The 15,200-nt window shown below is 35.5% G+C and overlaps 1 protein-coding gene and 1 long non-coding RNA gene across 3 annotated transcripts in view; both read right to left on the bottom strand.

Moving 5' to 3' along the window:
- The window catches only part of EIF3H (eukaryotic translation initiation factor 3 subunit H), an 84,756-nt gene that overhangs the window by 55,269 nt on the left and 14,287 nt on the right, over positions 1–15,200 (bottom strand). For both annotated transcript variants that reach the window (XM_026110099.2, XM_064507824.1), the window contains exon 2: positions 10,321–10,477. In XM_026110099.2, the coding sequence (XP_025965884.1) occupies positions 10,321–10,477 (157 nt within the window). The remainder of the gene's footprint in view (positions 1–10,320; positions 10,478–15,200) is intronic.
- On the bottom strand, positions 144–4,596 carry LOC135327361 (uncharacterized). Its single transcript, XR_010387477.1, has 3 exons — positions 4,286–4,596; positions 2,060–2,185; positions 144–195 (listed from the first exon to the last, which is right to left on the bottom strand). It is a non-coding gene; the product is annotated as an uncharacterized LOC135327361 (long non-coding RNA).

Consider the following 15,200-nt stretch of genomic DNA (forward strand, 5'->3'; position numbering starts at 1 on the left):
ATTTAAATTCATTTGCCTTGGTACAACTGTAAAAGTTTCATGATTTTAAAAAGGACTAGTTTTTCCTCAGCCCTAATACGTTTTGCAAACTTTAGTTTCCTACGATAAAATACAGCACTGTATTGTTAAAACCTTACCTCTCACAATATTCAGCTCATGGAACACAGATGCTGAAATGGTCTGCAAAATCAGGGTCTGGGGGAAAGGGGAGGGAATCAATAGTATTTAGTTCTTTAGGGCATCAATTAGTTAATGTAGTTACCAAATCTTTCTTTTTTAGTCTTATAAATGGCTGTATTAACTTGAGTTTTAGGATGAGGCCTATAACATTTTGATTGGCACTTGATTAATCAGTCTAAAAACTTAATTGCCCTAAGCTGGAGTTTCACACAGTTTTTATTCACATAGCTCAATACTCTCTCTGGCCTTATCATTTAGAAACCTTTCAGCACCGATTCAGCACACAGAGCAATCCCATGCCTTTAAACCACAAGATACAATGAAAGTTCTGTATTTCATGACCTATAGGCAACTTTTTCATGAAATTTATGGTTTAATACATACTATTCTAATTTTTTCAGAATAATTAACAATGCCATTACATTCATTAAAAATTGGCAATAGGATTTTAGCTGATAACTAAAAAAAAAAAAAATTATCAGTAGCACTGCTTTCTTCCCAGAACAGAAAATGCCCCTGATAAGGGAAGACAATATAAAACAGACAAAAAAAAATCCAATTTACCTCTACTTATTGTGATTACAATTATTTTTCATTATTTTATACCCAGATCTATCAATCTGAATTGTTGCTTAACCAAACAATATGCATTTACTTCACTTTGCCTCCCAGAATAAGATATTAGCATGTGGTACTTGTTGATTTTGCTGTGCTTTTTTTCAGCTCCCTCAAATTTATTTCAGAGTTCTTCAGGGAAGGAAATGGCTAAATACTTGCATTAGCAGAAAAGGAAAGGAGGGGGAGTGGAAAGGGGTAAGAAGGTGTTAAAAGAGCATTCTCCTCCTCTTAGTCCAATAAGGAACAAATGGATCAAGAGTCAAAATAATGGGCCAAAGCTACAGGGGAACACAGGGACCACAGGCAATTAGGCTCTTAAGAAAGGACAGGGCATAAACTTAAAAATAAATAAATAAAAATCACAAATGGAGTGATCCACACAGTTAAATGGAATGGAAATTTCCACTCCTGTAGCACATTACTGAAGATTCATAATCAAAGATGGAGAAAGTAGGAGGGTTTACCACTATTGACAACACTGTCTTTACATGGCCCGAGTTGCTTTTTGGATGAATCTCTAATTCTTTCAAACACAGAGGTAGCCTAAAGATACTACTTTTATAAAACTTTTAGGAACCTAAGTAAGGCACCCCAGTTTGGCAAGATGAGAGCAGGCTATCTGTCTACTGGGATATCTATCATATGTTGTAGCAATTGCCTGAAAAAACAGTATTATCTGAAAACACAAATGGTTATATCCAGGATTCTTTTCTGAACTGAACTAAAGTAAAATTGAAATGCTCAGTAAAAAATAGAGTAGTCTGGAAAAAAAAAAGCCAGCAAGTTTCACCTTTGCCATATGTTTGCAGTAACATCACTTCATAAACCAATCAATAATACAAGAGCTAAAAGTTATTTGACAGTTTCTACTTTTAATGGGAATTAGCATATGAGATATTTTTTACCATTATATTTCCACAACTTAATAACAAAATGTAAACACGAGGTCATTTGTGTCTGCCTGATTTAAACTGTGGAGGAACATAAAATATTTTTTATATTAAGTTCTCATATTTGCCCAGAACTGAACAAATAATACATGAAATGAATTTGTAAAAATCAAATAATTTTCAGATTCTTTGTAACTCATCATAAATGATTGGAAAAACTTTTGAATACTCAGTGTAACCAACCTGTACATTTTTTCCTCCTCTAAAAACAGTAAGCATAAGGTCTAATATTTTCAAATCACTATCAGCAATTATAATATAGGCATAAAACTACAGAACTAATACCTGAAATCAAAGCAAATGTAAAATACCTGATTAAACTTTTATTATTTAATTGGTTATCCTCTTCTGTGCATTCCAATTTCTTTAGTCAGAATTCAGCTGATTGTATTAGCAACAAAAATCAAATTCAGAGTAGCTCATTTATAATGTTTTACCTAAATTGCAGAAAATGAAAAAAGAAATCAGGCTTTAATATTGCTGATTACGTAAAAATTAATGAGTTTCTGCAAGAGTTATAAAACTATACCAAATATCCATATAGCAAACTAAACAATCCTACATCATTATTATGCAGCATACAGTTAAGACAGAACTCAAATCTACAAAATAGAAGTCTGCTAGCTTCAAGTTCAAAACTGCGTATAGTGAAAGAGTTTAATGCAAAATTTAGCTGCATACAGTCTTCTAGCTCATTCTAATGCTTCCAACAAGTACTTACACACAGTAAACCACCTATTGCATTATTCACTTAAAATAGGTTCTTCCATAACTTCTATTTTAGTATTACTAAATGATTATTCTTAAGCATAATTTTCAGTGAAGTTCAGCATGATTACAACAAGCAAAAAGTTTAAATATCCATGTATATGTGAGTTATAAAATCAAATGAAAGATATAGTTGAATTTGTCAGAATCTAGGCAGTCAAAGTTTCCATGATTAAAATCACTTCATGACATTTTTCCTTGAGTATATTTTTTTAAAAAAAGATAAAAGATGGTGCAACATTTCTGTGCTTAAAAGCAAATTACATTAATTCCTTCTGCTGAAAAATCTTAATGGAACTGCATTCAAATAAAACTTCAACATGTCTAGTGCTTTAAAGAGTAAAGTAACTTCTCTGTTTTGATTCTAAATTAATTTGAACAAAAAGATTTATATTCCACTTTAAAGCACTGAATCCACACTAAAAATCAACTAAAGATCCAGCAATGCAATAAACAAAATATTTCAGGCATTTCATGTAATACTATCAAGAAAAGGAATAGTTTGTCTGCAATTTTTAAATCTGCACAATCCGGTAGGACAAAGCTAAGAAGACCCATCACAAGTGTCATCTCCCCTTTCTTAGTTAGCAATGTTAAAACTGAGGGATGAAGGGGAGAACCTGCAAAACAAGAAAACTACTGTTCTGCTTAGGATACACATACAAAACCTCTGAAGCAAATTATATTGATCTATACGGTTCCTTAGAACGTGTAGCACATTTAGACTGCTTTAAGAAACAACAACAGCAACAAGTGAGTCATTACAGTTGCATTTAATTCAATGCACTTTATAACATATTTTAGGAATTCATTTGTAGAAAACATTATCTGAACCTTATCAGATGAAAATAATTTTTATCCCTCTTCTGTCTGCAAGTCCCAGGTTTCCTGGCTAAGAAATCAGATTAGTCTTTGGTTTCCGTAAGCTTGGTAACAGTGCCCCCTAATGGAGTTTTCAATGAGACTGCCTTGCCAACCAATGTCTTTTTTATCACATTTGAATCAGGCTATTGGACTGAAAGTAAAGCGCTTTAAAATGAAGATAAGACTGCATAAACATACTCTTCACGTTTCTTTATCGCATTTGAGATGATTAAGAACACTTTTTCTCAGGATTTGCTATTACCAAAAAAAAGAAAAAAAACATACTTTAGGGGTACATTTATGTATCTAATACAGGCGAGCCCATACATCCACACATAAACTTTAGACTTCACTCTGAAAAATAGTGTTTAATATTAATTTAATCTCAAGGAAAATTAAATTTACCCAATAAAGAAAAGAACATCCAGTATAGCTAGGTCTGCACAGTACAAAAACTTAGCAAAAACATTTAATATGCTATATGCCTGATACTTGATTGAATAGTTACAATTATGCAACGTGTCAACATTAGTTTCCTTTTAGGAAACAAATCAGGAATTCACACCAACCACAGGTGAAGTACCAAATAACCCAGGTGCGATTAACAGCTTTAGTAAAAAACTTCGAGCACACGTGCTACATCTCATTAAGTGACAGTTAAGCACACCTAATTACCAACCTCTCTGCCAATCTGAGTACATTCCAAAATTATTTCTGATAACCCACCCAAAAAAAGATTCAAAACATGTGAGACTGGAAAAGACTCTATATTTTTACTTTTTAAGAAGCAACCACCTGCGTTCTGACGTGACCATCAGAATCCCCTGTATAAATTAATCCTCACTGGGTCTACAAACTAGTTCACAAATTCCTTCCACCCCAGTGATAAAGCAAATCAAACTTACAATTCAAAGTTCTTCATACAAGCAGCAGAATGAAACTTCACAAACGCACACAAAAACCTGACGTGCAAAATTTTGCCAGCACTTGGCAGCCGAGAAGTCAGTATTACCAGAATATAACCTTCTTCCTAAAATAGTATGGGAACTTAAAAAAACATGATTGCGAGATTCACATGAATGCATCACAACTGGGGCCAGAAACACGGTTCTGATTTAGGAGCACTGGGGTCATTCGTTCCTGTCACTAGCGAAATAAAATTTTAAGTCCGTATGAGTGGATTTCTGTTATCTCATAAACATTCCCTTTCCATTGAATAAAAGGCAACACACAGACGTATGTCCTTGTTTTGACCAACTCTTAAACCCAAGTGAGGAAATCTGGCCAGCTAAAAGTTGCTCCTGCCCATTCAGGACACACTTAGAGCGTGTCCAGACTCCTTCCTGTAACCATACAAGAGAAATAAGAGATGTGTCTACAGTGACAATCCTTTGAGTATTATTACGACTAGTTTTAAAATGAGAACAACAGGAGGAAGAAAAACGGAAAACTTAGCCTTAGTATTTCCAAGAGAAACAGCAGAAATTATTCTAGTTGTCAGAGTAGGTAAGCCACCTCTGTCAGCTTTTACAGAAAGCAGATGATTCCACACAGATAGGGGCTGTGATTTGATGACATCAGGACTGTTACAGCAGTACTACCCCAAGACATTTTCCTCCTTCACACAGTCCATTACGTCCCCATAGCTGTGCACGCTCCTCTCGGAAGATTCTGGTTTGACCACAAAGGGGCTTTAAGCAGCATAAGGATTTTACAGCAAGCTTTAGAGGTTCCTTCCCCTATGCTGCAGCACACTAGCTCTGCAGCCGTGCTCACAAGACTGTTTGTGGAGCTTGCACTATTAAGTGAACAAAAGAATAAATATATCTTCAGAAAACAGTAGCCTTTTCGGTAGCCTTTTGGTAATTTTTTTTTTTTTTAAGCTGAATCAGGCCAGCAACCAGCACAACAGCTGGGCATTGCGGCACAGTAGGCTGGCGCGTAAGGACTCCCCCATCCCTTGGTCCTGAAACCCCTGTAATGTGAAACCAGAGCGCTGCAGACCACAGGCTTACCCTCAAGCAACAATTCCTGCAATAAAACGGGAAGGGCTTTAACACCGAGAACACGTCCTTCATTCTCATTGTAGTGAGCAATGGTTCAAAAGCACACATGTACTCCATTACTTTATCTTAAATAAACTTTTCCACACAAGTTCCTTTTAGCTGTCCAAAGCCGCCTGCTTCTACAAAGATCATGTATTACCAATCACTATACCGGTAATATTGCAAGAAAGACTCTGCGGTAGAAACTGCTACCACTGCTGTTTGATTAGAAGCCCGGAAAAATTACTATACAAGAGCTACAACGTGCTACTACTCCATAAGTGACACTGACTCCTATTTAGCCTCAATAAAGAAAATAGTGCAAAACTTCCACAAAAAGTACTCACCCTGTTATTTTTAGTTGTTATTGACTGATGATATAATCAAATACAAACTATAGCAGGTAAGGAAGCAAAAATCACTGGAGAGGCAAAAGGGGAGAAAAAAGGCATCACCTTTTTATTTGTAGTATTTCACAGGGAATCTAATGAAATCTCGGCATAGTTATAAAAGAAAAAAAAGTTACAACCATCTAGAAGTTTTTTTGATATATAATTATACAATTTACTTGAAGTTTCTGTGGGCATAATTACCAAAACAATTTTTTATTCCGGCTTTAAAAGTAAGGAACTAAAACATACCAGGTTGGAATAAAATCTGTTTCAAAATGCCTTATCAGAATTAGACCTCACACAACATCTGTACTGAATTATAAAACATACACTACATTGTTAACTGTTGCTCTCCACGAAAGGAATATACATTTCCTTTAAACAGGAAGAAAAGCTACTGAAGGAATAGCAGAACAGAAGAACAATGAAGTGCAAAGGACTGAACTTAACTTTTCCCTCAGAGACACCACTTATATTCAAGAATAAGGCATTTATTTCTCAGGAAGAAAATACACATCTAATGTGCAATCTCAAAGCCAAAGAAATTCCACTTTTTCTGTAGACCCTAACTGAAAGAAAGAAAAACTGAGGTCAGACAAAAAACTTTGAAGTATCCTAAGGGAAAGTAATCCTCAGAAATCTAACGTCACAAAGACAAGCTTGGGTACTGCATCATTTCACAGAAACGCTTTAACCAAAAGTCCTGACAGTAGAAATCTGATTCTCCCTGAAGAAGAGGTGAATCCATCAGGGAAAAAAATAAAAAATAAAAAAAGTAATCCGAACGTGTCTTAAAACATCTGTGTTTTGAAAAGTAAATGCAAAAGCTCTGAGCATTTACGAGTACACTACTAACAGAGAAATAAAGTTATTTGAAAGCAAATGTCTGAACATGAGTCTGGAGTGCAGCCCCAACATTTTCCAACTTTCCTGTTGAAGTATCTTGTGCCAGACACTCAAAATATACTCAGTTAAGCAATTTTCCTCTATTAACTCACACATCATCAACTAACCTTCACCTAGAGCTTTCTAACACAGAGAATTAGGTTGAATGAAATTCTCCCCAGAAAATATTATGCAGGCCATCATAAGTGCACAAGACTTCCCCGAGAGGAAAATCTTGCAAAAAAAATTATACTTCATAAAAAAAAAATACCTTAAGAAGATGACATTGTAAGAGAAACTTTCTAAAAAGCAGAAAAATACCTGTTTGTTGAGTTCACACAAGTTAAGATAATCCTCCTAGATTTATAAAATTGGGAGCTAAAAAAATTTCTCTCATGTTTTATGTAGTTTCTAGAAATAGTCTAATCCAAACTGAACTCCTTTTACAATAACGGAACCAGTATTTTTTAAAATTAAAAAAAAAAAAAAACATTTCTGAGAGAATTCTGTTGAGAGAAATAGTTAAAACTCACATTAGCTCAGGCCTTAGCAATAAGAGACAAAACGTCACGATAACAAAGCAATAACCATTTTTTCAGATATGCTTAACATTTACAAGTCCATCTTTATCAAACTGATTCTTAAGTGTCATACTATTTAAATAGCTATTTAGAGATTTAAACTAATCGTATCTTGTTACCACCCTCAAAAATGTGTTTTATATTAAAAGATTTCCTCTAAGAAAGGAAATCATGAGCTTAAATGTCTCTTGCCGATTACCCAGCCATTCATTTGCCCAAATTTCGCCTTCCTGTAGGTGAGCTTAATTCTCCTAACAATGATGACTCCATTTCTCTGACATCACATTTTGTTATTAGACAAACTGCATACTGCAGAATTAAAATTCCTCAACTTTACAATTAACATGAGCTTCTTGGCCCTCATAAACCTGAGCACTAATGATCCAAACTACCTCCATCAACTCAAGACCATAGGGTAATGGACATTTTTCAGGTGCCTTGCTCCTAGCACTCTTGCAAAATGACGCAGAAGTAATCTTTCTTTTTAGTGTATTCATTCAATTTTTTCCATAGCAGATTAGGAGTTTGCCAACAGATAACCCAACAGTGGTTGCTCCCTATTTCCACCTCTCAGGAAGACAGCAGCTGGGGTAACGTGGCCCTTCAACCCGTGCAACAGTCCCCACATTAACCCAAGGTCAGCTATGACTCAAGTCCTTTAAGAAATACCCCTTGCAGGCCCAGAAGTTTACACTGCCATAGGATTGTCCCTATCCCAAAATCTTAGGCAAGGGGAAAGTAAAAAAAATCCAAAGATATACTACGCAATAAGAAAAGACAAGACAACATTACTCTGACCAAAGAGAGGAGAGTGAACCTTTCCAGGTAGAAGAGGCACTGAAATGCAGATATCCTCCTTCTTTCCCTCCGTGTCTTAGGGCCCAAACCTGTGCAGATATATGAATGTACAAGACTTACGGGTTGGGAGGTGCCTTGTTTCATTTGTTTGTTTGAATTTTAAGGCTCTGGTATGTAACAAGAAATTTGTTTTCTGGAATATCTGTATCTAGAAGAAACAAAAGAATCTTCTGAAAAGCTGGCAGGATACTTACCTAGGGAAACACAGCTTCAGGGAGAACAGAGTATTTATAAAGTGTGGTTGATTTTCACATTGCCAAGACAGAGGGCAATTCTATGTAGAAGCTAAAAAGACACCTAATGCTCAGCTGGATACCTCCAGAGCCATTTTGTTTTGGTTTTAATCTTCCCTAGCCTCTGCCACAAGAGTCCAAGGGCTGAAGGGGCTCTCAGTAAAGGGAATCTAGAGTGATTCCTCTCAACCAAAGAGTTGTGGGTTTTTCAATGGTTAACTCTATTTAAATATATTTTACTGAGAAGGCGGAGAACCTCTTCGTAGCCTTCTATAGTTCAGCATAAGCAAAAGTGACTGACTTGCCTGCAAATTTCCTAACGCTCATAGGAGCGCTGATCAACATCAACATAATTGTGATAGATTCACTGTCTACTCTGACTAGAGTTTGTTGCTCTTTCATACACATGTCTGCAGGACAGGAGCAGAAGGCTGACAAGCTAAGGCATCCAGGTGAGAGAAGGTTCACAGGCATTGCCTTTTTCACCTTATGCCAGGATCATTGTCTATTTGCTGAGAAAGTAAAATAGAAGATTGGTAACGACAGACACTTTCTTGGAACGAAGTTACTCCTGAGCGGGAACAGCTGTTCTCTATGTTTAGCTACAGTTGAAGCTTACATAAAAGATCACAGGCTTACAGAGTCTGCATGGTAGCCATCATGTGGTTTGATGAATCCTTCGTGGAAATGAAGAAATTCATTTCACTCCTTGCTCCTCTATCAACTACATTGAAACAATTAGTCCATTTTCTACAGGAAAAACTGAAGCATGGGCTCTAATTAAAAACTTGGATTAGCCCAGTCCTTTGAAGAGTTACAGAAGAGAGAAGTCATCTTTTAAATCCCTTTTAGGTTTTAATAAAACACAGTTCTGACCATAGCATCATATTACAGTAGGACAATTAACACACTCTCGTCTTTTGCCTTTTTTTCCACGTAGTGAATTGTGTGATCCCACAACAGAAGCAAAAAACAGCTAAGCAACCTTACCAAGTGTCAAGAAAGTCATAAAATGGTCTCTTTTATAAAAAGTAGAGTCACAATTCTTTAGTAATAAAGATAAAATTTAAATATATCTAATACCACTGTAAGCAAGATTAATCTTGCTCAAGCTGATTTATCAAAATTAGATACAATCAGGCATCCAATCATAACTACTTTGACTATATTGCCTTTTCAGTTACTCTCAAAATTAAACTGTCTTGAGCTCTAACAAAAAAAGTGTTCCGACTAGTGTTATTAAACACACACACGTCTATTTATACATATACATATAAATAAAAAACAAAGATTAGAACTGTATGCCTTTTGAATTTAATTTATAAATTTTGTATCATTCTGTGGCAAGCAGATTATATTGACTTACACAGGCATTAAGGAAATGTTTCTAGAGCCAGCAAGGGAGACAGATGTAAACAACTGACACTACTTCTAGCTCACTCAGAGAAACAAAAAGATCATCCAGATTTCCAGTCAACAGTGTCTCTTAAACTTAAAAAGCTCTGCTTTCCAGATTTTCAGTGAGTACTTAACACATGAATCCCCGGGAGGCAATCTATACGCCTAACCACATATACATATATATGAATATACATGAATGTACATACACAAACATGCACACATATACGAATATACACACATAGCCATTTTCCTAAAAAATTTTTCAAAGTCTATATGAATCATAGGTTGCAAGCTAATGTAACTTCTTGTGTGGACCATCTTACTCTAAAATAAGTGTATGCATATTGTGTAATATTTATTCCTATAATTTTCCTCACGTAGACAAGATTCAAGCTGGATATGCAGAATGGCATTTCTGCCTCGAGTCAAACAAAAGACTCTCTCATGACATGTAAATTTCCAGTCACTTGGGGGGGACAGACAGACGGACTTTTTTGCACATATGACAACTTTATTCTCAAGTTTTCCACAGCTCTAAACATTACCTTCATCAAAGTCTGCATCATCTTCTGTATGTTGAGGGAAAGGAAAACAATTCGTGATTTCAAGTCTGTCATCCACCACAAGTCCCAGCAGCACTCCCTGGACCACTTCATTCCCCTGTCCTTCTTCTTGGTAATGTTTAATGATCTTTAATACAACCTAAAACACAAAGGCAAGAAAACTGTATTAAGCAACCTTTTTTTCCTTTTTTTTCTCCTCCAACAATTTTAAAACTCCAGACATATAATTTAAGTGTTCTCTAAATTAGAGCTGCAAACCAAGCAAGCTACTGGCTAAAACACCAGCAATTTTAACACAGGTTAAAGAACAGAAGGCCATTCTAAAATTACAGGGGAATAAAAAAGACCGTTAAACGAACGGTCAAAACGCAGTTCTAAACCAATTTTCTGAAACATCTTTCTAAAATGAAATATTGATCCTTTTTTCTCTACCTTTTTGCTGTAACTGTTAAAAGCTATCTTAGAGGGGCAATAAGCTCCCTCCTGAGGGAGACATGACACAGGAAACACCATCAAAACACCTTAAAACTAACTATGCAGAAACTTGTAGGAATTTTTTAAAACATAAAAGATCCATCTAATTTCAGTTGCATTAACTTTCAAGATTACATCTTAGTGCAGTTTTACATCAGATGGCAATGTTATTCTTATGTTGTAACCTATATTTTTTTCAAAGGATATTTTAGAATAATGAAACAATGGCCAAAGAAGGAACACAAACAAGAAGCAAAATCTTATCGTATCTTTAACAAAATAATTCTCACTTCCTATACTAAATCTGAATTCTACAATGAATTATTCTCACGAGATGATACTGTAAGTAGAAATAGCATGACGGGGAAAACAATCACTCAAAAATAAAGTCAACTAATTGCTAGAAATGCTTAGGTAAAATTGTAGGTTTTTTAAAAAAATAAAAAATATCAGAAACATAACTACACACACACAGACTTGACAAAAATTACACTACGTCCAGAATAAGTGGGTCTTATTTCACTAAATTCTAGTCCATCTAAGCAAACCGCATTAGAAATGTTTGATAACTACAAAGTTAATGAGGCAATACTACTTTTACGTCCACAGGCAAACCCACTCGCATAATAGATTTCAGCTCAACCACTCTGCAAACAGATTTTATATAAATACTGGCATTTAGTGACTTTTCTACAGGGAAGGAATTTTAAATTCACAGTTACACATCAGGAACATATATTTTTCCCTAGCTTTTTCCTTGGTTGTTTAGTCTAAGTACATGTCAAAATTTTAAACGAATTAGAAGTAATAACAAATAGAAATAATGAATTAGATTGGCACAATACAGGTTAAATGAAAAAAAAAATCCTTACAAACATTATTCCTTCTTGGGGCAAACTGGGGAAAGAAGAACCTCATCTCATGAACAGCCTGCTTTGGGAAATAAGGTGAGAAAAAAAAAAAAGGTGGAAAAGAAATTCCTTTTTCCAACTAAGTTGGATATAAATATTAGAGGGCTAACACTCACCGAATCCTTACTTATCACCAAGATATTCATAATACCACTCTCGTGTGTTCAAAATTCTTAAAATGCTAACAAAACACCCCAAATACAAACTGAAGTTATGTCCTAGGTCAGCAGTTTTCAATCTTTAACTTGAATATCCTGGCAGATATTACCTGGGGAGATGCAGACCTCAATATATTGAATTTAGGTCTGCTGACAAGCTTTGGTTTTTCTGTTACCTTCCTCAGACTCCTTTAAAAGTATCTCACGAACTCCAGGTTTAAAATAACTTTTCTAAACTCCACATCTATTAACAAGTTGCAGAAGTTAAGGCTGCACTGTAAAATACATTAGCTACTGAAATCATTTATGAAAAAATAAAGAAAGAAATCTGAGAAATGTATCCAACAACACCTCATTCTTGCCTTCACTTTCTTCTGGAGAGTTTTATTTAGTATGTAACACACAAACCATTAGTATAGCGGGATCTTAAACCTGGACTGGAACACTTGCCATCAAAATACAAACATATGACCAATAAGGAAACACGCACCGGTATTCTGCATTTTGGTACTAAAAACAGACCTTCAAACATAAAGTAGAACTACTTCGCTTTGTTAGTGATACCAAGGAGACCAGTTTCAGATGCCAACACATCATTCCACTCATTTACTGGTCTAACCGCAGGAAAACTTCATCGCTATACAAATGACAGCACCATGACATTTCCCGATTTTATTGCATAAATTAATGCTTCATACTGGGTAAGCCACAAAAATAAACACTAACCTACACATTTCCCCAAAAGATATTAGGTTTGTAAATTATCAGAACAGAATCGGAATACGTTTGTTTTCAGACTAATAAAACTATGAAGTGTCAAAATAATATAAGTAACAAAACACACTCAGAATTACAAATCAATTTTTCCAAATGACAAATAAAGGAATATCCCAAAGAAATCTGAATAAGCACCAGTAAAACCCACCTTTCATCCAGTGCTGATTCACTTTTCCAAATACTATTTCTAGCTCCCATCCACCAACCCTACCATCTAACAAAAGATACTGCCTCTTTGTACAAACTGTAACTGTTTTTAATACCCTTAGACCCATCATTGCTATACAGTGCTACATGAAGCTAACAGTAACAAAAACCACATTTCAACTGTCTTTGTTATTTTTAAGTAATGCAGCACATCTTTGGTGAAATGGTATTTCTTGGTATATTCTTCTATATCAAGAAAAGCTACATACACAAGTAGAAACCATATCAGTTAATATGACTTACTGTATTAAAAAAAAAAACAGCTTTTTTTAAATTCTGATACCTCATAACGCATAAGGCATTAAATCTATCAATTATTCATTTTTAAAGCAGCCTTTCTGAGGTAGACCCTGCTACTAATACTCATACATTCTTATGTTATTCATATATCCATAATATCCTTATTTTCTTTTTTATTTTCTTTTTTAAAATAGAAACACTTTTCCATTTATACTACTTCATATACCTGTGGAAGCAGACCAACAGTTGCCTGCAGCAAAATATAGTAAATACAATTGGTACATAAGAAATATTTAAGTACACAAAGGCTGTTCAAAAAAGGATATACAATAACTACTAAATAAAACTCATGAATCCCCCAGCCTTGTAAATTTAGTCTTCAAAATCCCAAAGCAATTCCATCACTTGGAGTAGCCACTTGCCAGATTTAAATGCCATTAATCCTCAATTAACAAAATATGCTTGTAGCTCAGCATTGCTTCTGATCTTCAAAGCACTGTTCAAACATTAAAAACGAAGTCATACTACAGAAAAGAACCATTCTGAAACTGCTAAAATGATCCAAGATACGTTAGTGGTAAGGTATAATGCCAAATTTGAAACTTTGGTTACTTCTGATAGCATGATTATTAATTTAAGAAGTGTGTATCTCATTATAGAAACACCTGTAACACGAACTGGCAGCTGAGATACCATAGGCCTTTTGGGGAATCCTAGGAACATTCAGCTGTAACATCATGAATATGCCAAGATGCATGTTCTCATATTTCTCTGAAAAGAAGTGACGCTGTACTGGAGCTCTAGAGATTCACGTATAATTATGTTGCAGACACCTGGAAGTTACCACCACGATGAAACCAGGTTTCTAGTACCTGTGATATATTTTGTCCTAGCGATGCAATATCCAGTAGAGAGAGCACTTCTTACATGACGTAACAAGCAGATTTACTTTCTTAAATCCAGTATTTAAGTGTTTTGAAAGCCTAACAGTTTTCCCTACCCAAGAAAGCTTCATCAGCACAACCGCTAGCCCCAAGGGGCCAGCATCTGGGGAGGGGACAGGCAGAGAGAGCAAGTAACGCTTCCCTACGCAGCCATTTGCAAATCAACCGTAACTGACAAGGGCAACAAACACAGAAGGTGCCAAGATATCCACACGCCCTCAATATTTTTAATGCTGGTGAAATTCTGATCAGTGTTTATCTTGGCAGAAAAAGTCCTCCAAAACTAATACAGTTAACGGTATCTGACATTTTGAATGCATGCTATCACAATTCTGGAGCCTTCTCCATGTGAATTCTTACACCTCAAATAGCAGATTTTTGCATTTAAAAGCGACAGCTTGAATGGCAATTTCACTCGCGCTCCTAGCATAGCAAAAGTTCAGATGAGAGCAGAAACTGTTACTGCGTTTTTGCAGACGGATAGGTCTCTAACACCACAACTAACAACTACTCATGCAAGCAAGTTTGAATGGTTCTAAACTCAAAGATGCCTAAAATTAAGACATCTACCTAAAATATATAAAATACGCATATGGCACCTTCGGAAAAACAGAATTAGGTAATCTGCTTAGTCTCTAAATGAATACATACCCATAATCAAGCATCTCTATTTCTGTGGACCTGCCTGAGACAAGGCGAATAAGTTTCAGCACAACACAGGCTGCAGACTCACTTTTGACACAGTGCGGAGAAAGAGAGCTAACTCATTAGCTACTGCAGAGCAATTCAGAAAATGAAATTAAACACAACAGCTCTGAAATCCTCAGATAACTGTGAAATGGCATTGTTCTCAAGAAAGACTTGAAAAAATAAAAGAAAATTAGAACAGGATACAGGGAAGCATGGGCAATGTTCACATTTTTGAATAGTTCCAGATGATGTTTTCACATGCCGTAGATAAGTGCTTATCCTCCACTCACAAAAGACAAGTTCTGGAAGCTCACCAAACAAAAACCTGCCTTAGGCTCGCTTGTCTGCTGGCTACAGCACCTCTTGAAAACACAGTAACAAAGCCTCTCAACTTTCCTGCCACCAGAACAAAAATTCTCAAATAAACTTACGGTACCATTGCATTGGTTAAGAAGAAGAAA

This window comes from Dromaius novaehollandiae, chromosome 2, assembly GCF_036370855.1.
Source record: "Dromaius novaehollandiae isolate bDroNov1 chromosome 2, bDroNov1.hap1, whole genome shotgun sequence".
Classification (NCBI taxonomy): Eukaryota; Metazoa; Chordata; class Aves; order Casuariiformes; family Dromaiidae; genus Dromaius; species Dromaius novaehollandiae.